We start from the raw sequence: 22906 nt of genomic DNA on the forward strand, positions 1-22906 counted from the left end.
TAAATGGGCCTGTAGTACTGGATTTCACGACAATAAATAAGTACTGTACTGTTTGATCCAGAAAGTTTAATAAATGATAAATGACATGTAGCTTTTGGGGTTAAATGGACCCCTTCATTGGCAATTCTAACAGGATAAAGACATTAGAGACAAAATTTTTTAATGAATACAGTGTGTGCAGTGAAGCATGCATGAGATTAAACATTCAACTACTAGGTTGCTGCTCATTGTTGTTGCATGGACGTGTGTGGATTTGCTGCCAGTGTTTATCCAGTTCCAAGATAGTTGCCTCTAAGATAGGGTGTAGCCTTGTGCCCTTGCAGCAATTCATAGTTCTTGAATTGCATGAGATGTTAAGTGACTCTAGCCAGAGGCAGTGGCGAAAGTGTCGGGATTGATCAATCACTTTGTAATTGCGCTTGGGGTTAAGGTCATGATGGGTCGACTAGAAGTGTTCCGTGATTGTGGACTGGCCAGTCTCACCAAGGCAGATTGACCTGTCGTGCTCTGCAAGACTGTCTTGCAGCTACCACAATCTTTGCAAGTTATGTGGTATACCACCCCACTGCACAAAAGAGGGGCGACCAGAGTCTTCACATTAGAAACCAGAGAACGCAAGCTTCTACTGGTTAGCTGCATGCATTTTATGCAGTATCCCCAGAGGATTTTTGAAATCTGGCCCAACATGCCCAGATAGTAGGGAATGTAGGCGGTAGGCAGATTGTCATGCATTGATAACGGTCTCAGGTGGATCATGAGCTCCTGTGCTTGCAATAAGCACTTGTCTAAAATGTGGCTTGAATAACCACAATTGATGAGGTCCGTTCTCACTCTGGAAATCTCAGTGCACCTAGCTTCATCTGAGCTAGAATGGCTCCAAGCATGGGAGAATAGGGTTCGGGCAGTGCTACCACCTCAACAGCACTGCTGCACAACTCTGTATTCATTAAAATATTTTGTCTCTAACATCTTTATCCTGTTAGAATTGCCGACGAAGGGGTCCATTTAACCCCAAAAGCTACATGTCATTTATCGTTTATTAAACTTTCTGGATCAAACAGTACAGTACTTATAAATCAATAACCATTATAAGTTAAGAGGATCAGATAATACTGGTAGTGCTTTAAAGCACTACCAGTATATATATATATATATATATATATATATAAAGTTTATTAAGAAATTAAAGGAGAGACAGAATAGAAAAGGCACAGAAAAGAGCAAATAAATAAACAAAGACAGAAATAATGCAAAAAGAAGAAAAAAGGTAAAGGTATATACATATAAAAATTTTAAAGATATTAATAAAAGGCAAATATAGTTGAGATTACAAGCCAATAAACAATTAATTTAGACTGGCACCCATCTGATAGTGCCGAAGCCAAAATATGGAAAATATTAAAAAAAAGGATATGATAAACCAACCACAAAAGAATATAAAACAGATAAAAGACAACCACCGCATCCAAACTCATCAGAGGACCCCTGGACACAACAGTCATGGAAATTACTGGATTTTGAACATAATACAAATCATTACAATGGACAAAGTCAGACAAAATTCCAGCCCACCAAAGCAATAAATCTGCATTATGGAGGCCCTAATGCAGTAATGAAAACAAGGAAAGCTAAAGCGCTCACTGCCGCCAAAACCAGACTGCCACCAAATAGATAGAAGTAAAGTAAATATAAAAACAGAAAATAAGCTGATTATAGATGGCAGTATGGGCAGTACAAAGCAACTAACACTCACTACAGCCAGTAGATTATGAAGACAAATAAAAACTAAGAAATAAAGAAATAGATATTAGCAAACATGAGCGGCTGCTTATGCAAAACTATCAACATGTCACCTAATACACATTTATTAAGAAAATAAAGTAGATGTAGAATGGAAAAGGTATGGTAAAGATTGAAGAAACAAATAAATAAATGAAGACAGAAGTAAAAGCAAAAAGAAAAAAGGTGAAGTGGAAGGAATATACATATAAAAAAAATTTAATACATTAAATTAAAGGCAAATATAACTAGCTGAGATCATAAGCCAATAAATAACTAATTTATTTCATTTTTGTTTGTCTTCATAATCTACTATTTTCACAGTCTAAATTAGTTATTTATTGGTTTGTATTCTCAATTATATTTTCCTTTTATTTAATATCTTTAAAATTTTTATATTATTCCTTCCACTTTACCCTTTTTCTTCTTTTTGCTTTTACTTCTGTCTTTGTTTATTTATTTGTTTCTTCACTCTTAGTAAAATAATAAGAGGAGTTTACCTCAATATAGTACGTAGAACACTTCACTCTTTTCTGTACCGTTTCCATTCTGCTTCTCCTTTTATTTTCTTAATAAGCGTAATTAGATGATGCTGATGGTTTGCATAAGCAGCCACCTATGTTTGCTGATATCTATTTTTATTTTTATTTGTCTTCTTAATCTACTAATTTCATAGTTTATATATATTATAAACTATGAAATATATATGTAGTTAACTTATTTATACATTATTACTTATTAAATTATGGTACTACTTGGGAGCATAAGTTTGTAATGACCCCAACCAACCCACTAGTCATACATAAATCTAGCCCTGGTATGGATAGCATTATATATAAATATAAAAAAAAATACATAGATACGTATAAAAACAACAAATTAATATAAATTTAAAGAAGATTAGAGAAAGCCGAAGAAATTTAGCAAAGATTAGTGAAAATTAACATTCTCCCTCATGGCCATACCTCTGCTACTTCCTCAGGAGCTTTGAGCAGATGTATAGCCATAGTAGAGGAATGTATTATACATACCCATTTCTGTAATCTCTATACCAGTTTTGCTAGGTTAACTTTAGGTAATTACTTGGTGAATAATTTGGAATAATGAGAGTAACATTTTTTTGAATATATGTTAATTTTAAATAAACAAGGTGGTTTTCATATATGACAGCAAATGGTGATAGGAGATTCAAAGCCCTACGGGTATGTATCAGATTGAAATATCATAGTACCTCACTTCCATATCCTGTGGTGGTCAGTCTGAAAATGTTAAATTTTTCTGCCTTCATTAGGTTTTCTGAACATTTTCAGACTGACCACCACAGGATACAGAGGTGAGGTACCATGATATTTCAATCTGATACATACCCGTAGGGCTTTGAATCTCTTATCACAGTTTGCTGTCATATACGTAAACTACCCTGTTTATTTAAAATTAAGTACATGTATTCAAAAAAATTTACTCTCATTATTCCAAATTATTCACCAAGTAATTACCTAAAGTTAACCTAGCAAAACTGGTATAGAGAGATTACAGAAACGGGTATGTATAATACATTCCTCTAGTATGGCTATACATCTGCTCAAAGCCCTGAGGAAGTAGCAGAGGTATGGCCATGAGGGAGAATGTTAATTTTCACTAACTTTTGCTAATTTTCTCCAGTTTCTCCAGCTTTCTCTAATCTTCTTTAAATTTACATCAATTTGTTGTTTTTATATGTATCTATGTTATATATTTATATATAAGGCTATCCATACCAGAGCTAGATTTATATATAACTAGCAGGTTGGTTGAGATCACTACAAACCTATGCTCCCAAGTAGTACCATAATTTAATAAGTTAACTACATATATAACCCATGCACGTATAATGTCTAATTGTCACACGACAATATCATTAATGTAGGAGCCAATGCCCTCATTTACGCTATTTAATATTTAAATCTAATTGTCATTAGACATAATTCCAATATATATATATATATATAACCATACAAATAAATTAGAATGAGAATTAAAAATAAAAAATAAAATAATGCCAGCAGTATGGCAAGACAAGAGCGAAAATAGTCAAAATTAAACTTAAAAATCAAACCAACCAGGGAGGGAAGAGAGGGGTAATAAGAGTAAAAATATTGCAGCAGAATATATGTAAGATAATTTAGAACATTTAATTATAAGAATAATAATTCATTAAATTTTGCAAGCTAATTAAAATAGAAATTTAACAGCGCCCCCTCTGACGGGCACCAGGTCCAAATTTATGTGAAATATTGCCAACAGAGATCTAGACTACTACAATAAAATAAAACAAAAATAAACCAAAAATAGACTGACCATTACACCCCATCTCAACAGAGGACCACAAGGCCAATAATGGTCAGGGAATCGCTGTATTTCAATCGCTAAACAAATCGCTGAAAAGGCGAGTCGATCGAAAGATCAGTCCGCCATCCGATCCCCAGATCGAACTGCCAATGCAGAGACTTGAACAGCGGTGGTCCTGATGTAGCAAAAATTAAAAATAGAACAGATACAAGCACTCCAGTGCAAAGACACAATACTGACAAAAGTAATCTTAACCAGTTTATATAGATGAAAAATGAACTATGGATGGCAGCACAGGCACAGCATTAGCTGCACCTGTGCTGCCATCCATAGTTCGATTGACTCGTCTTTGCGGCGATTTGTCTAGCGATTGAAATGCAGCGATTCCCTGACCATTATTGGCCTTGTGGTCCTCTGTTGAGATGGGGTGTAATGGTCAGTCTATTTTTTTGGTTTATTTTTATTTTATTTTATTGTAGTGGTCTAGATCTCTGTTGGTGATATTTCACATAAATTTGGACCTGGTGCCCATCAGGGGGGGGGGGTGGCGTTAAATTTCTATTTTAATTGGCTTTCAAAATTTAATGAATTATTATTCTTATAATTAGATGTTCTAAATTATCTTAGAGATTTTCTACTGTAATATTTTTACTCTTATTACCCCTCTCTTCCCTCCCTGGTTGGTTTGATTTTTAAGTTTAATTTCAATTATTTTCGTTCTTGTCTTGCCATACTGCTGGCATTATTTTATTTTTAACTCTCATTCTAATTTATTTGTATGGTTATATTCCAAGCATCATGTAGAGGAATATGCTTTTTGCTACCTCTGATGTTTGCTGTACCATTTTATTTTTATTATGAAAGATTCAGTTTCCAACTATTTTAAACATTATTCAAATATATATATATATAGTAATTAACTTCCAAATTCTAAATTATACTAGGAGTATACCTCCCACAATACCCTCTTCTTCATTATGTTTCTCCCTGATCCTTTGTTCTTTTCTTTACGTATTATTTTATGTTTAGTAATTATTTCACTCGACTGGTTTGCCATACTACTGGCACACATCTTACTTTAGTTTATATTATGCAACATTTGGTGGAATGTGCATATTTGCTGCCACTGATGACTGCTTTATGATTTTCGTAGTTGTTCTTATTATTACTTAATATTTTATGCAACATTTAGTAGAATGTGCATATTTGCTGCCACTGATGTTTGTAGTATGAATTTTATATATATTTATTTTATAATTTTCATTTGGATTTATTAATCTGCATATTATATTTGCATGTTAGTATTGTGACGAAATGCTAATCTGAGTCCGCAGTGCCCTCTATAGCCCGATTAAGTTCTATATATATCAGTTTTCTTTGTTTTCTGTATTTATAAATGATATTGATGATGGTATATCAAGCTTAATGTCCAAGTTTGCAGACGATACGAAGGTTGGCAGGGTTGTCAAGGACACTACTGACACTATGCTGCTGCAACAGGATCTGGAAAGGTTGAGCAGATGGGCTGAGAGGTGGCAAATGAAGTTTAACATTGACAAATGTAAAGTACTACACATGGGAAACAGCAACCCCAGAGCAACGTATCAACTCTGTCGTACTACACTGACAGTGGTAGAGAATGAAAAGGACTTGGGGGTGGTTGTGCAGGGCAGATATGAAGTTTTCTGAGCAGTGCAGACGGGCTGCAAGAGTAGCTCATGGTGTATTGTCAATGATATATAGGAATTTTTCTAGCAGGGATAAGGAGGTGATTATTCCCTTGTATAAGGCAATGGTCATGTCACACCTAGAGTACTGTATACAGGTCTGGAGGCCTCATTTCAAGAAGGATGTAGAGATGCTGGAATGAGTACAGAGAAGGGCGACAAGATTGGTGAATGGAACAAAGGGGTGCTCTTACGAAGAAAGGCTTAAGTTTTGCAAATTACAGTGTCTGGAGACTAGGCACCAGCGAGGTGATCTGATAGAGGTGTATAAAGCCTTGAATGGTTTGAGCATGCTCAATGCTGATGGGATTCTTCCTCTTGCTCAGAATAATCACCTGAGAGGGCATAAATTCAAATTGAGGAAAGACAGATGTAGGATAGATGTGAGGAAATTTGCCTTTAGCCAGCGGGTAGTTGGTTGGTGGAACAGACTTCCATCCCTTGTCGTGGAGGTTGATAGCCTGAATAAGTTTAAGGCTCAGCTGGACAGGTATTTCGAACGAAAAGAGGGGTGAAGTGGAAGTGGTTATTTTTTATTTATTTATTATTATTTTTTTTTTGGCTGATGCTGCATAAGCTTGCTTTCTTGCATCAAATGCCTCTACTAATGCTAATGCTAGTTCAATAATTAGTTTGTCAGTCTTGGCTGTCTGTCTGTCTTATTATTTTTCGCTGCATAAGGACCACCGTTGGGCAAATCTACTGCATTGGTGGTTCGTTCTTAGTATCATCCCGTCGATGCATGGATTTGTCTGACATTCGAAATGCAGTGATTCCATGACCATTATTGGCCTTGTAGTGCTCTGTTAAGATGGGGCATAATGGTCAGTCTATTTTTATTATTTTTAAGTTTAACTGGTCACTGCTATTTCACACAATTCAGACACTGGTGCTGTCAGGGGCGCCGTTAAATTTCCTTATAATTGGCTTTTATATTTTAATTAGTTTTCATATATTGCTTAGTAATTAACTTCCAAATTCTAAATTATACTAGGAGTGTACCTCTCACAATACCCTCTTCCTCATTATGTTTTTCCCCCACCCTTTGTTCTTTTCTTTATGTATTATTTTATGTTTAGTAATGATTTTGCTCAACTGGTTTGCCATACTACTGGCACCCATTTTACTTTAGTTTATATTATGCAACATTTGGTGGAATGTATATATTTGCTGCCACTGATGATTGCTTTATATATAAATATATATATATATATAAATATATAAATATATATATAAATTATATATATATAAATATATATATTTATATATAAATAAATTAGAATGAGGATTAAAAAAATATCATGTAGAGGAATATTCATTTTGCTGCCTCTAATGTTTGCTTTACCTTTTTATTTTTTATTATTCAGTTTTTAACTATTTCAAATATTATTCAGATATATGTATAAGTATATATATTTTATATATATATATATGCAACTTCTAAACTTTATATTTTACAAGTGCAAATCAGACTACAAGCTAATCTGCTGGAGCTCCTTTAGTTTCAGAATAAGAACATTTTATCCTCTTAAGTAATACAAAAATTATACAAAAAAAGCTAGTCATATGAACTATTAATAAAGGGAGAATACAAAGCCTACCTCTGGTTTGGCACTACTTGATTCTGTATAAAGTTCTAGCCTATTGGGATATAATTTTCCATAACGGGTCTGCCAAGCTGATGCAAATGGTCCACCAAGTTTTTTGATGTAACCATGAATAATGCAATCAGATTCTGAAATGACACGTGGAAGAGTTTTATATATACATATTCAATTAATAATGAGAAAGGAATGAATTCATTAAGTGGCTAAATGTAATATCCAAAATAAAATAAACAAACAAACAAAAAAAAACTTAATTAAGAAAAAGTTAAAATAGGACCACAGCATACTCTTTTGTACCATGGTGTGGTCTTAAACGAACTACCCCCGATGCTTTTCAGAGCAACAATATAGAAATTAAAACTAAATAAGTTTTATTTTATAAAATGTCTGTATAGAACAGCACTAATTATGTTTTTAGATTATTTTTCAATTTATTTCTTGTTGTATATGTAAAATATATGAGTAAAATTCCTTTAATCTGCTTTATGAAATCTCATTGTTACTATAAGAGATATTAATATTAATTGTTACTAAACAGGTATTAATATTAACTGTTAATATACAAATATCAATATTACTTTTAACACTATACAGTGTTAACAAGTAATATTATAATTTTACAAGTTAATAAGCAAATACTGCAGAACTGGTACATTGTCTAAACTCAACATAAAAAAAAAAATCTTCCACCAGTGTTACCTGAAAGGGTGGTAGACCACTCTGGGAATTTTTGGTGCATTGACAGTTATGGTGCACCCATTCATAGTTTTTTATCATGTATTGTGTCTACACCTGTCATCTTTTTGAAATTGAAAACATTTACAATTACTAAATGACCTTTCTTCCAAATTAAATAACAAGTAATTAATTTATTTACGCACCTTTATTTTTCATACCTACAATGCAACTGGAAAATTATACTATCATTATGAAATGCAATAAATCAAATTTTTCTTAATTTATGCATTTTAAAATAGGGCTACTTCTGTACCCTCCCTGCTTATGTAGTATTGGCTATTACAAATTTTTGCATTCTGAAGCAAATAGTGAAATTAGAAGACATTAAGAAATTTTTATTAAAACCATATACAATATGCAAAATGTTTCTTCACCTACTGTCTTAACATGGAACACTAGCAGCCTTCCTTGAATTTTCAAAGGACGCTACTGTACTTTATCTTCTACTTTGAAGGTGACTGCTATTTGCTTTTTATTTCAAAAAATTAAAAATAAAAGAATGTTCATAGCAAAGACACAAATTTCTACATTTTTAAACTGAAACAGGCTTGAGTGTTGGGGCTCACATCTGGTGAGTATGGGTTTGGCACACCAAGGGTCCTGAGCTGGATATCATCATTCTTCTCTTTCTTGATGATTCCTTTCTACTTTTGACACACACACACACACACTCACTCTCTCTCTCTCTCTCTCTCTCTCTCTCTCTCTCTCTCTCTCTCTCTCTCTCTCTCTCTCTCTCTCTCTCTCTCTCTCTCTCTCTCTCTCTCTCAGGGTAACTGGGGAATTTTTTTTTTGCTGGGGCAGCATAAGCTTCAGGCTTCATTGCACCATATGGCTAATAATAATAATAATATGGAGGATCCAAATTCAGTTCTATTCTTTTGACAAGGCTGAAAACATAACATTCTGCATTACTGTGAGGAACAATTTTGGGGATTTTCACTTCCCAGATACTGATTGGAACTTGTGGGTTGGTCACTCACACACACACTAGCAAGCCTTTGGTGAATTTATTCAATGATTGTTTTCTAAATCAGCATGTTGAAAAGGTAACCAGATGGAGTAATACTCTTGATCTGATTATCAGCAGTGATTTTTCATGCATTAAGAATTTGCAGATAAAGGAACCACTTGGTGGTAGTGAGCTCACTGTACTGATGTGGGATTTACTTAAAGATGTAACTACCATTAGGGGTAAAGGGAAGGGGTTTTGCTTTCGTAAAGGTGATTACAGTGGTCTCAGACAGTTTTTAAATTCTGTACAGTGGTACCAACTGATGATGTTACCAACAGCAAATTCTAAATGGGATGCATGCAAGGAAGCTATTCGGCTTTTCATACCATCTAAGAAATACTGTTCAAAGTTTAGGCCTAAATGGATATCAGATGAACTAATGAGACTCATGACAGAAAAGAAAAATGCATGGGATGCATATAAATTATCTGGCAACATAGTAGCCCATGGTAGATATATGCTAGACTGTAATCAAGTCACACAGGAGGTTATACAAGCGAAGGCAGATTACAAGAAATCTTTGGCAAAGGATGCAAAGAAAAACAGCAAAGACTTCTTTATGTATGTAAACTCAAGAAGGAAGAGAATGAATCAGATTGGTACTTGATATCAATGGTTCAACTGTTGATGATCCTGTTCAGATAGCCAACAAACTGAATGATTATTTTGCATCTACATTCACACAAGGATGTCTGTGGGAAAGGGGAGGCCAGAAGTTTATCAAACTCTTAACAGGGAGCTAAATGAGTGTGTATTAACTGAGAGGAAGAAGAGGAAAAATTGTTGAAGTTAATAAGAAAGGAATCTGGGGTGGATGGGATCTATCCAGGTATATTAAAGGAGGCAGCAAAGGAAGTAAGGAAACATGGAGGATGCAGAAAGGTCAGGGAATGACCACCACATATCCCCAGAGCAATATGGCCTTAGTTCCTAATGCTCCTAAAAAAAAAAAAAAAAGGAAGTAAGCAAACCCTTATCCATAATTATGAGAGCATCCTTGAATTCAGGGGAGGTTCCCACAGACTGGAGATGTGCGAATGTATCCACAATTCACAAAGGGGGATCAAAGGGTGATATGAGTGATTATAGACCTGCTAGTTTAAATTCTGTTCCACAGAAAATAATGGAGTCAATGGTTAAAGAAGTAATGCAGGATCATCTAGACAAGACTGGAGTTATAGTTCAGATACAGCATGAGTTTGTTAAGGGGAAGTCTTGTCTGACCAATTTGACTGGATACTACAATGTGGTCACAAAGGAACTGAATGCAAAAAATAATTTTTATATCATATACTTGGATTTCAGAAAAGCTTTTGATACTGTTGCACAAGGAAGTCTACTGTACAAATTGGAGTAGCATGGCATTAAGGTCAAGTTGCTGCTATGGATAAAGGGCTGGTTGAGTGGGAGAAGGGAAAGAGTGGTAATCATTGGACACTGCTCTTTGTGGTCTAATGTCATAAGTGGACTCCCCCAGGGATTGGTGTCAGGCCCATTGTTGTTTTCTATATTAATCAACGATATTGAAGATATATCAGGCTTAATATCCAAGTTTGCAGGCGATATGAAGGTTGGCAGGGTTGTTAATGACAGTATGTTGTTGTTGTTTGTTATTTGGTTTTTAGGAGCATTAGCAACTAAGGCAATATTGCTCCGGGGATATGCGGTGGTCATTCCCTGACCTTTCTGCATCCTCCATATTTGGTGGTCACGGGCTCGAACCTCGGTCTAATCAAGAAGCGTGTGCTACGCACTGCTGCCCCTGCCCACCTGGCTACGGAGGCGCCAGTGACAGTATGCTACTGCAACAGTATCTAGAAAAGTTGGGCATATGGACTGAGAGGTGGCAATTCAAATTTATCATTGACAAATGCAAAGTACTGCGTATGGGTAGCAGTAACCCCAGAGTAATGTAACAACTGTGCATTCAGGGTAGTGGAGAATGAAAAAATTTTTTTATTTTCATTCTGGGGGTAATTGTGCAGTCAGATATGAAGTTTTTTGAGCAGTGCAGACAGGCAGCCAGAGCAGCTCAAGGGGTCTTATCAATGATATACAGGAATTTTGCTAGCATCAATAAGGAGGTGATTACCTTTTTGTATAAGGCAATGGTCAGGCCACACCTTGAGTACTGCATACAGGTCTGGAGGCCTCATTTTAGGAAGGATGGAGAGTTGCTAGAATGAGTACAGAGAAGGACAACAAGATTGATGAGAGGAACAAAGTGGTGCATTTGTCTAGAAGGGCTTAAGTTCTGCAAATTGCAGTTTCTGTAGACTAGACACCTGCAAGGTAATCTGACTGTGGTGTATAAGGACTTGAATGGTTTGAGCAAGCTCAATGCTGATGGGATTCTTCTACTTGCTCAGATTACACACCTAAAGGGGCATAAATTCAAACTGAGGAAAGGCAGTTGCAGAATAGATGTGCAGAAATTTACCTTTGGATGGTTGATTGCTGAAACAGACTTCCATCTTTCATTGTGGAAGTTGATAGATTAAATAAATTCAAGGAAGAACTGAACAAACTTTTGGAATGAATGGTTGGGTGAAATAGGAAAGTGTTTTTTTTTTTTTTTTTTTTTTTTGTTTTGCCGATGCTGTGTAAGCTTGCTTTCTTGCATCACATGCCTCTGCTAATGCTAATTTCAGTTATTCCTTCAAACTTTCAAATTCTATATGTTCCATGATTGCTGATTAACCTAGTCCGGTTTGCTTTAGCACTGTCTCCATTGTGGTAATCCATCTGAAGAGTTCTGAAATGCTTCTGAACATCTGCATATATGAAATAGAAGAACAGTATTTATTATCTAGAGTAGGTGCCTGACATACATGTTACATTTAGAGAATACAGTACTCAAAGAAATTAACTCAAACTTCAAAAGCTGCAGAATCCCAATATCTCGTTTAAAGAGCAAATAATTAAGAGAATTAACCAAAAATATTTCAGAAGAACTAGCTGCATAACCAAGAAAATATAGCAGTTCTGTTACTTCATGATAGAAGAGCGAATTGTTCTTTACACTGTATTTATGCTAAAGACAACAACGGTAAAGTCCATATCAACATATTTGGTAGGTCTATGTTTCAAAAACATAATACAGATATATTTAAAACACACAAACCTCAAATGACTGAAATCTGTATGAAAAGTAAACTTCGATAAAATCCACACGATTTCTAAAATCTGAGAAAACTGTAAAAGATGGTAGGGATATATAGACTGTACAGGCATGCTGAGGTGCAGATCTGTATGTTGTGTAAACTGAAAAGCTCAAAATAACTTAGAGAAACTACATTTCTTTTGCTTGAGATCAAATAACTACAGCCTTTATTGCAGAGGCCTTCAAGAAATCCTCCAGTCTCCATTAGGACATGAACTCCATATCACATCAGCTAAAAGAATGTGGCATGAAAGTCATCATATGAATGTATGGTATGTAGGAAACATACAAAAATATATAAGAAACAGGCATTCACAGGTAATCTGCTTATAAATGTGTTCCACATTAAAACTGGCTCTTTCTTCCCCAAAAACTGACTGTTTATTGTTAATCCAGTAAAAGTATTGCATTTGTGTCTTATTAAAAAATATTCTGACATCTCACCTTTTTCATCTTCAAACTTCATCTTCATTTTGGCTCTTTTCTTTTGTTCTACTTTGTCAGCTTCTAGGTTGATAGTTTCAAAGACTGTTTCAGCAATCTCCTGTTGCCACCTTTCTGATATCACAACTGGAAAGTTTTTGTATAATTCTTGGTCAGCTTCTGTTAGCTATTCAAGATAAATTAAGAAAGTTTATAATCTTATGTGTTTTAAGATGAAAAGTGAGAACATATATAAAGCAATAACACTGCTAGTACTATAAATAAAAATGCTTTCCTTGCTATCTCAATCATTAATAAACACCCTTGTGCAAAAAAAAAAAAAAAAAACAGAGCAAGCATCAGTTTGGAAATCCAAAGAATCTCAAAATATATTCGTATTTGTCAACACAACACTTACCATCTAAAGACATGGGAATTAAGCTCTAAACAAATTTATCATGTTTGATCACACTATGTTTTATGTAACAAAAATGTAAATAATATTATAACTACTGAAATATATTTGAAGCAGACCCAAGATGATTTCTATATTTTACTACCAAACTAATTCACTCATAAAATCAGAGATCATAGGATAGGAAATAATATAAAATGAAAGAAAGAGGCCTTATATATATATATGTATCATAACATCAATCAATCACATAACACATTACACGTGCGACAAACGATGATGTTATCGTTTGTCACACGTAGGCATGACAAACGATAACATCATCGTTTGTCACACGTAGGCGTGACAAACGATAACATCATCGTTTGTCACGCCTACGTGTCAATCGATATAACTATCTTTCTCGACTTCTACTGCCGTTGCCGATAAACCTGCACTGTCTGTTTACCAAGAATGCAGGGAAAAAAACTGCAGTAGCCGCAAAGGAGGTTGCCTGGTAAGTTTCATGCAGTTTGCCGTGGTTCTCGTGTTAGCTTTCTTTACCTTTGCCACCCACCCCACATCACCAAAGAATTAGCACTTATATAACAATATAAAATACCACAAATCAGAAACGAGGAGCTCAGACACTATCTCTTCAAAGAAACACCACAATTTGAACTCTGAAAAAGGGTCATATTTCAATCATTGATTGCTATCACAGCCAAATATCAATGGGTTCCATATACAATCCACACAGAGTATAAAGAACCTAACTAAACTCACAAAATATGCTATGGCCACTGTCCACTATAAATAAAATAGGGAAACATAACAAAAAAACAAAATAAAAATGCAGATGTGCACTCATCCAAATTTATGTTACTATGATCCTTTTTGGTTGTGGTTCACAAGTGCTGGTGTTCCTTTGAAGAGATAGTGCATGTGAGCTCCACATTTCTATTTAGTGGCATTTTATGTTATTTTATAAGTGATGCTCATTCTTTAGTTGCATGGACATGTGTCCTCTGGGCAAAGCAGATATATTCTTTTACTCATCTGGATGTAGATATTGCTTTGGTCTTTTCTTTTATTGTTCATTTTTATTTTGTAATAGGAGTGGCTAGGTTCAACAGAAGAGCAGAATGGCACCCAGCCATACCCTAACTCCATCAGCAGTAGCATTAATATGATGCATATTAGCATTAGCACTGGTTTAGGCATATGATGCAAAAAAAAATCAAGCTTATACAGCATCAGCGCAAAAAAAAAAAACTTTACCATTTCACCCATCCAGGCACTCCAAAAATTTGGCTAGTTCAGCCTCAAATTTATTTAAGCTATCAACTTCCACAACAGCAGATGGAAGTCTTTTCCAGCAATCAACTACCTGCTGGCTAAAGTCAAACTTCTGCACATCTATTCTACAACTGTCTTTCCTCAATTTGAATCTATGACCCCACAGGTTCTTAATCTGAGCAAGTGGAAGTATCCCATCAGCACTGAGTCTGCTCAAACAACTCAAGGCCTTATACATCTTGATCAGATCACCTCGCAGGTGCCTAGTCTAAAGACACTGCAACTTGCAGCACTTAAGCCTTTCTTCGTACGCACATCCCTTTGTTCCTCTCACCAATTTTGTTGCCGTTCTCTGTACTCATTCTAGCAACTCTTCATCCCTCCTAAAATGAGGCCTCCAGACCTTGTCTCTGCTAGAAAAATTCCTATATAGCATTAACAAAACTCCATGACCTCCTCTGGCAGCCAGTCTGCACTACTCAGAGAACATCACATCTGACTGCACAATTACTCCCAGGTCTTTTTCATTCTTCTCCTCCCCGAGTGTAGTACCACACAGCTGGTACATTTCTCTTGGCTTACTGCTACCCATATGCAGTACTTTGCATTTGTCAATGTTATACTTCAGTTGCCACTTCTCAGTCAATCTGACTATCTTTTCTAGATACTGTTGCAGTAGCATACTGTCTTTACTGTCATTAACAACCCTTCCAACCTTTGTATCATCTGCAAACTTGGACATTAAACCTGATATACCTTCATCAATATCATTGATAAATACACAAAACAACAATGGGCCCAACACCGAACCCTGGGGGACTCCACTAATAACATTTGTCCACAAAGAGCTGTGTCCATTGATTACCACTCTTCTTCTCCCACTTAACCATCCTTATCATTATAGCAACTTCCCTTAATGCTCCAATTTGTACAGTAGTCTTCCATGTGCAACAGTATCAAAACCTTTCCTGAAATCCAAATCTATGATATCAAAATTACTTTTTTGTATCCAGTTACAGTTCCTTTGTGACCATATCATAGTATCCAATCAAACTGGTCAGACAAGACTTCCCCTTAACAAACTCATGCTGTGTCTGAACTATTACTGCAGTCTTGTCTAGGTGATCCTGCATCACTTCTTTAACCAGTGACACCATTATTTTCCCCCAAACAGAAGTTAAACTAAAAGGTCTATAATTATTTGTGTCACCTATTGAACTCCCTTTGTGAACTGGGGATGCATTTGGACATCTCCAGTCACTGGGGATCTCCCCTGAATCTAAGGATGCTCTCATAATTATGGCTAAGGGTTTGCTTACTTCCTTTGCCATCTCCTTTAATATAACTGGATAGATCCCGTCCACCCTAGGTGCCTTTTTTATGTTCAACTTCAACAATTTCTCCTCCACTTTGCTCTCCATTATTATAAAATCATTTAGCTGCCTGTTAGAGTTTAGTGAACTTCTGTTCTCCCCTCCCTTACAGAATTCCTCATGTGTGAATGTAGATGCAAAATGCTCATTCAATTTGTCAGCTATCTGAGCAGGATCATCAAGAGTTGAACCACCAACATCAAGTGGACCAATTTGATTCATCCCCATCCTTCCAGAGTTTATATAAGTAAAGAAGTCTTTGCATTATTTGCCAAGGATTTCTCATAATCAGCCATTGTTTGCCTAACCTCTTTGTGACTTGTGCCATAAGCTTCTGTGCTACCTGATAATTTATATGCATCCCATTTTTGTTCTCTGCCACGAGCCTTATTAGTTCATCTGACATCCATTTAGGTCTAAATCAAGAACAGTATTTCTTAGTTGGTATGAAAAGCCTAGTAGCTTACAAGACTAATTTCTTGAAGGCTTCCCAATTAGAATTTGCTGTTTTTAACATCAGTTGATCCCACTGTATAGAATTTTAAAACTGTCTGAGACCACTGTAGTCACCTTTACAAAACCCTTCCCTTTACCCCTGATGGTAATTACATCAGGGATAAAGTAAATCCCACATCAGTACATTGTGATCATTATCACTTAGTCGTTCCTTTATCAGCTAATTCTTAATGCACGAATAATCACTGCTGATAATCAGATTAATGTATTACTCCCTCTGGTTGCCCCTCGAACATGTTGCTGTAGAAAACAACCCTCCAATAAATCCACAAAAGTCTTACTAGCGTGTGAGTGACCAATCCAAAAGTTCCAGTCAATATCTGGAAAGTTAAAATTCCCCATTACAAGGCATCCTGATTTACTAGCCCACTCTATTTCTCTACACAATTGTTCATTGTACTCATTAGACCTATAACACACTCCTACTCTCATTTTCCCTTTCCCAGTGTTTATGTCACACCAAACTGACTGCCGACCGGGCTAGCCGAGTGGGTAAAGTACCTGCCCGGCAACCCAAAGGTCGCGGGTTCGATTCCCGCCTCGGGCTTGGATCAAAGTACTGCAAAAACTTTGGGAGGTGCAATATGGCCACAGAAGCCGATGCGCCAACAACTACCAAATCAAAAAAAAAAAAAAAAAAAACTGACTCAACATTGCACTGTCTACCCATATCAACTGCATGCACTTCCTTAGATTTTGTGTGTTTCTTAACTGTGTAACCCCTCCTCCATTCCTATCTCATCTATCCTTTCTGCACACATTGTACTCCCCAAATTCCAATTCTGCACTGCTTATATCTGTGTGACACCATGTGTCTGATATCCCAACAATATCTGCCTTTGATATCTTGATCAGCACTTCAAATTCATCAATTTTATTTACTATACTTCTAGCATTAGTGTATATACAAACATACATGCACCTGTTCTTACTCTTAGTTAACTTAACACAGCCCATGTATTTACTTGTTCCATGATGTAATATCATCATAACTCGTGAAGGTAATAACAATATGAGATACAATTAAATTGATGCCTTTTACACTACTATTGTCGTTCACTACTATGAACAAAGTATTGTGTATATACACTTGCAGTTCTGTAATATATACTTTAATGCACATGCGTGCACACACTCTATAAAATTAATACTGGGAATAATTAAATGGTATATAAGTATATACATAATAATAATTGGGAAATAATTTATTTTCTCATAACATTACTTAATAGTGAACACTCACTTTGATTCCCTTTGTATCTTCTTCATCAAATGATCCAATATCAAATGCATCTGCAGCATTAACCTCTCCACGAGGAGGGATTAAAGGAGGGGGATATTTTTGGAGATACACTAGTTGCCAATCAATTCCTGAGAAAAATGGTTGTTCTTTAGCTTCTTCTGCCCTATAATAATGAAAAAAAAAAAAATGTATTCAATCATTAAATAAATACATACAATAGACTTCCGATTATCCAGCGTACTTGGGAAATAATTTTTCCCAGATAACTGAAATGCTGGTTAACTGAAACTCAAGTATTCTGCAAAATGAGAGTAAAAAAAGGGGAAGGGAAGGCAGGACTTATAAATATGACCAAAATATAAATTTATTATTGAACATACTGTATTCATATTTGTGAATGTATACTACATACAGTGTTAGAAGATTTGACATAAAATTTAATATGTATATATTTCTTGAAACAGGAAATCAATGAAGTTCACTTTTTTCCTTGGTTTTTTTTCTTACAAATAGTATTATTTTTTGCTATCCAAAAAATAATACTATATGTAAATTTCAAAGCATCACCTTGTAAATGATGGCACCTTTTTCTCTTTTTTTTAAACAAAACCCCCAAACACAAGAAAAAAAAAAAAGTATTAGAACCTATAGTACTTACTTGGATGCACAGGAAGCAATATTTGTGATTTTCTTAGGAAAGATAAGACTAGTTTAGCCAAAAGGAATTAGATGGGATGATCCCCAATACAGATATGTTATGTTGTCTAGAAATCTCAATGCTATTGACGATGAGCATAGGTGCAGTACACTCTTATTTGCACGAAATAAGATCGAGAAAATAAAATTAAAAAAAAGTACTTTCTTGGGTTAAAGGTTGAGAAGGCAGAAGATACTTGTTGACATTAAGCTTGAATCTCTATAGATCATAAATTTTTGGCAATACATGGGAAGGACGGTTGTTTCAGAGAATAGAAGCAGAATGTATAAATGAGGAAGAGGAAAAGTTAAGTCTGTCAAGTCTGGAGTTATGTGGTAGGTGCATGCTGATTGGTTGAGGCACGTGTTTTGATTGGTCTGGAAGAGATCAGTGGAATTACAGATGCCAATTTGGAGGAAAAACTGAAAATTTAATGTCTATCATACAAAGTTTTTTTTTTTTTTTTTGGGGTAGTTGTTGGCGCATCGCTTCTGTGGCCATAATGCACCTCCCAAGGTTTTTGCAGTACTTTGATCCAAGCCCGAGGTGGGATTCAAACCTGCGACCTTTGGGTTGCCAGGCAGGCACTTTACCCACCCGGCTAGCCTGGTCGGCCTATCAGACAAAGTAGAGGGAGAGACTTCATAAGAGATGGGTTATTAATTAATCTGACTGACCTCTTTTGAACAGTCAAGGAGCTTGAGATGTGTTTTTGGAGAACCAATCTAGATGGGGGAACAACATTCCATGGTGGAGATGACCTGGGATTTATATATAGACAGTAGGTGTTTAGAAGAAATGCAATGCTGAAAGCAGAAATGAAAGCCCAGTTTTTTGATGCTCAAGAAGCAATAGTTGTGATTTTCTTAGGAAAGACAGATTAAATTAGCCAAAAGGAATTAGATGAGATGATCCCCAATACAGTATGTTATCTTGTCTAGAAATCTAAATGCTATTGAAGATGAGCAAAGGTATAGCACAGTCTTTTTTGCAAGAAAGAAGACTGGACTGTTTTAGATAGATTTAAGTTAACCAGATGGTGGTGGTGGTGGAATCCTAAATTATGACAAATAAGGTCAAGTTTTTATTTCTGGGAAAAATGTTTTTTTTTTTTTTTTTTTTTAAATTCTGCTTGGAGTCTACCAATTCTTCTCCTTTTACTAATGGATTGTAATACTGACTAAATGTTTTTTTTTAATAAAAAAGTTTGAAAATTTATAAATGTTTTTTACACCTCTTATTTTTAACCAAATAAAACTAATTATACTGAAAATAAAATTTAAAAACAGTACGAATATAACTTACAATTTCTATTCGATAAAATGTTCAAGCAATACAAATTTCAAAATTATGTATGCAAACATAATTTTGCTATGTATTATATATACAAGATGTAGCTATTAAATAACAAGACTGTTGCAATAAAATAAATATAATGAAATATTTCATACCTTAAAATTTGTATGGAGACTTCATCTGAAAAAAGACACTGAGCTTCTTGAAAGAGTTCAATGATGGGCAAATATATTAAATGGTGAAGGGTGACCATACAAGGAACAACTCTGTACATGTGGGCTACAGAGCTTGGCAACCAGGCACGTCAGAGGTGACCTGATTGAGGTTTATAAGCTCTGAGAGTGATTAGTAAAATAACTGAAGGTGGAATCTTTACTGTTATAAAGAATTACAGAACTAGGGGCCATCAATTCAAATTACAAGGAATAAAGTTTAAATTAGATTGTAAGAACAAGTTTCCCCACAAGCAGTTGAGGCTGACAGGTTGAGCTACCCAGCTGACATTCTAATAAATTCAAAGGTCAACTGGATAGTTATATATATATGAGGAGGGAAGCATATACTTTGTATTTTCTTATCTAATTGTGGGTTTTTTATGTTTTTTTTTTTTTTTACTTTCATTGCAATAATTACAGTACTCAGAAAGTCTGGTTCTTCTTTTCAGAAGAACCAGAAGAATTTTTTTCAGAACACCTTCACAAACTTGGAGTCTTCTCATGCTATGATCTTCATTCAAACTTTTTGGCACCATCTAGTATACACTTTTCTCGTGCCTAAATTTTCAGCTAAAAAGTTTCTTTGTCCATAATGAGTTCTGATGCAACTACAGTAGAGCATCAGTTATCTGGAATAATTAATGTCAGATCTCTTCGGGATAGCAAAATTTTCCGCATAATCGAACGTAAGGTAAAATTAAATAAATTCTGTTATAATGTATTAAGGTAAAAGAAAAAGACTTTAAACAGCGTGAAAAAAAAAATGAATTTATTTAATTAAAAAAATTATAATAATAAATTATACATAAAAATTTGCACATTTACGTATGTATGTATTTTACTGCAAATTTTGTGGAAAAAAATTTAAAGTAATTTTTTAAAATAATGTTCGAACGTTTTTTGTTTCATTGTTGTGACCCTTTTTTTCCCTTCGAAATCTCTCAAGTTCCTTAATAATATCAATTTGATTATATTGCATTCTTCCCAGTTTTCTGCCCATTTCAGTGCTGTTTCTTTTTTGCTGACATTTTATCATAAAAAAAAAAAAAAAAAAAAACTGAGAAAATAATAAATTGCACAGTTTCAGGCCCATATTTTTACGGAATCTCCAGCTAAACTAAACATAATATGAAATGAAGAGAACAAAATATGTCATGGAAAATTGGGGGTCCACGAAAGCAAATGACTAAGTTCCATCACTCATAGTTTCTGAGAAAACCAATTACTCCTAATCCAACATTTCATCAGATATGCAACGTAAAAAAACAGAGACATACTCTTGTAGCATAGTATATATTTGTCTCAAATACTACCATTAATAAAAAAAATCAGCCATTCAAATTATTCTGGATAACTGACGTTCCGGATAACTGACGTTCCGGATAATTGACTTTCTACTGTATTGTAATGCTTAAATCAAGATTAGTTGTAATCAATGTCCTTACATGGTCCACATGTTCATCAGTTTTCATGGATATTGGATGGCCAGGTCATTCATCGCCTTCCACATTCTCTCTTCCTTTTAAAAATCATTTATGCCATTCAAACACATGAGAACTTAACACAGTATCTTCCCCATAAACTTGACATAACAACTCATGAGATCACAGTGTACTGACGTGGGATTTACTTAAAGCTGTAACTACCATCAGAGGTAAAGGGAAGGGTTTTTGCTTTTGTAAAGGTGACTACAGTGGTCCCAGACAGCTTTTAAATTCTATACAGTGGGACAAACTGATGATGTTACCTACAGCAAATTCTAAATATGAAGCATTCAAGGAATTAATCATGGAAGCTACTAGGCTTTTCATACCAACTAAGAAATACTGTTCAAGGTTTAGGCCTAAATGGATGTCAGATGAGCTAACGAGAGACTTGTGGCAGAGAAGAAAAATGCATGGGATTCATAAAAATTATCAGGCGACACAAGCCTATGGTAGATATAAGCTAGTATGTAAGCAAGTCACAAAGGAGATTAGGCAGGAGAAGGCAGATTATGAGAAATCTATGGCATAGGATGCAAAGAAATACAGCAAGACATCTCTACTCATTTAAACTCTAGAAGAGGATAAATCAGATTGGTCCACTTGATATCGATGGTTCAACTGTTGACGATCCTGCTCAGGTAGCTGACAAACTAAATGACTATTCTGCATTTACTCTCACATGGAAGCTAGAAGTTTATCTAACTCTAACAGGAACTTAAATGAATTTGTAATAAATGAGAGGAAAGTGGAAGAGAAATTTCTGAAGTTAAACATAAGAAAGGCACCTGGAGTGGATGGGATCAATCCAATTATATTAAGGAAGGCAGCAAAGGAAGTAAGCAAACCCTTAGCCATAATTATGAGAGCATCCTTGGATTCAGGGGAGGTCCCCAGGGATTGGAGATGTGTGAATATATCCCCAATTCACAAAGGGGGATCAATGGGCGATATGAGTAATTGTAGACCTGGTAGTTTAACTTCTGTTCCAGGGAAAATAATGGAGTCACTGGTTAAAAATAATGCAGGATCATCTAGACAAGACTGCAGTTATAGTTCAGACACAGCATGGATTTGTTAAGAGGAAATCTTGTCTGAGAAATCTGATTAGATACTACGAAGTGGTCACAAAGGAACTGGATGCCAAAAATAATTTTGATATCATATACTTGGATTTCAGGAAAGCTTTGGAAAGTGTTGCACATAAAAGACTGCTGTACAAATTGGAGCAATGTAGTATTAAGGGTAAGTTGCTGCTATAGATAAAGGAATGGTTAAGTAGGAGAAGACAGGTAATCAACGGACAGTGCTCTTCATGGGATAATGTTATTAGGGAGCCCCCCCCCCAAGGTTCGGTGTTGGGCCCATTATTATTTTCTATATCAATGATATTGATGAAGGCATATCAGGTTTAATATCCAAGTTTGCAGATGATATGAAGTTGTTGTTGTTTGTTTGATTTATTGGTGCAAAGGCTACTAAGGTCATAATGCACCTATTACAATCTTAGTTGGTATATTAAACAGGTGGATTCTGATCATATGATATTTGTTTATCATTTTCAGGTAAGTAAAAAGATCATTAATAACTCATCGATTTCTGGGGGTCT

At 35.2% G+C, this 22906-nt stretch overlaps 1 protein-coding gene across 2 annotated transcripts in view; it reads right to left on the minus strand.

Annotated features, from left to right (window-relative positions):
* Positions 1–22906, minus strand: part of Gprk1 (G protein-coupled receptor kinase 1) — a 485675-nt gene that overhangs the window by 40520 nt on the left and 422249 nt on the right. For both annotated transcript variants that reach the window (XM_090370993.1, XM_090370992.1), the window contains exons 16-18: positions 17606–17768; positions 12802–12967; positions 7436–7569 (exon numbers count right to left, since the gene is read on the minus strand). In XM_090370993.1, the coding sequence (XP_090227119.1) occupies positions 7436–7569; positions 12802–12967; positions 17606–17768 (463 nt within the window). The remainder of the gene's footprint in view (positions 1–7435; positions 7570–12801; positions 12968–17605; positions 17769–22906) is intronic.

The sequence above is a fragment of the Mastigoproctus giganteus genome, chromosome 3 (genome assembly GCF_048544385.1).
Source record: "Mastigoproctus giganteus isolate SK-2022 chromosome 3, ASM4854438v1, whole genome shotgun sequence".
NCBI lineage: Eukaryota > Metazoa > Arthropoda > Arachnida > Uropygi > Thelyphonidae > Mastigoproctus > Mastigoproctus giganteus.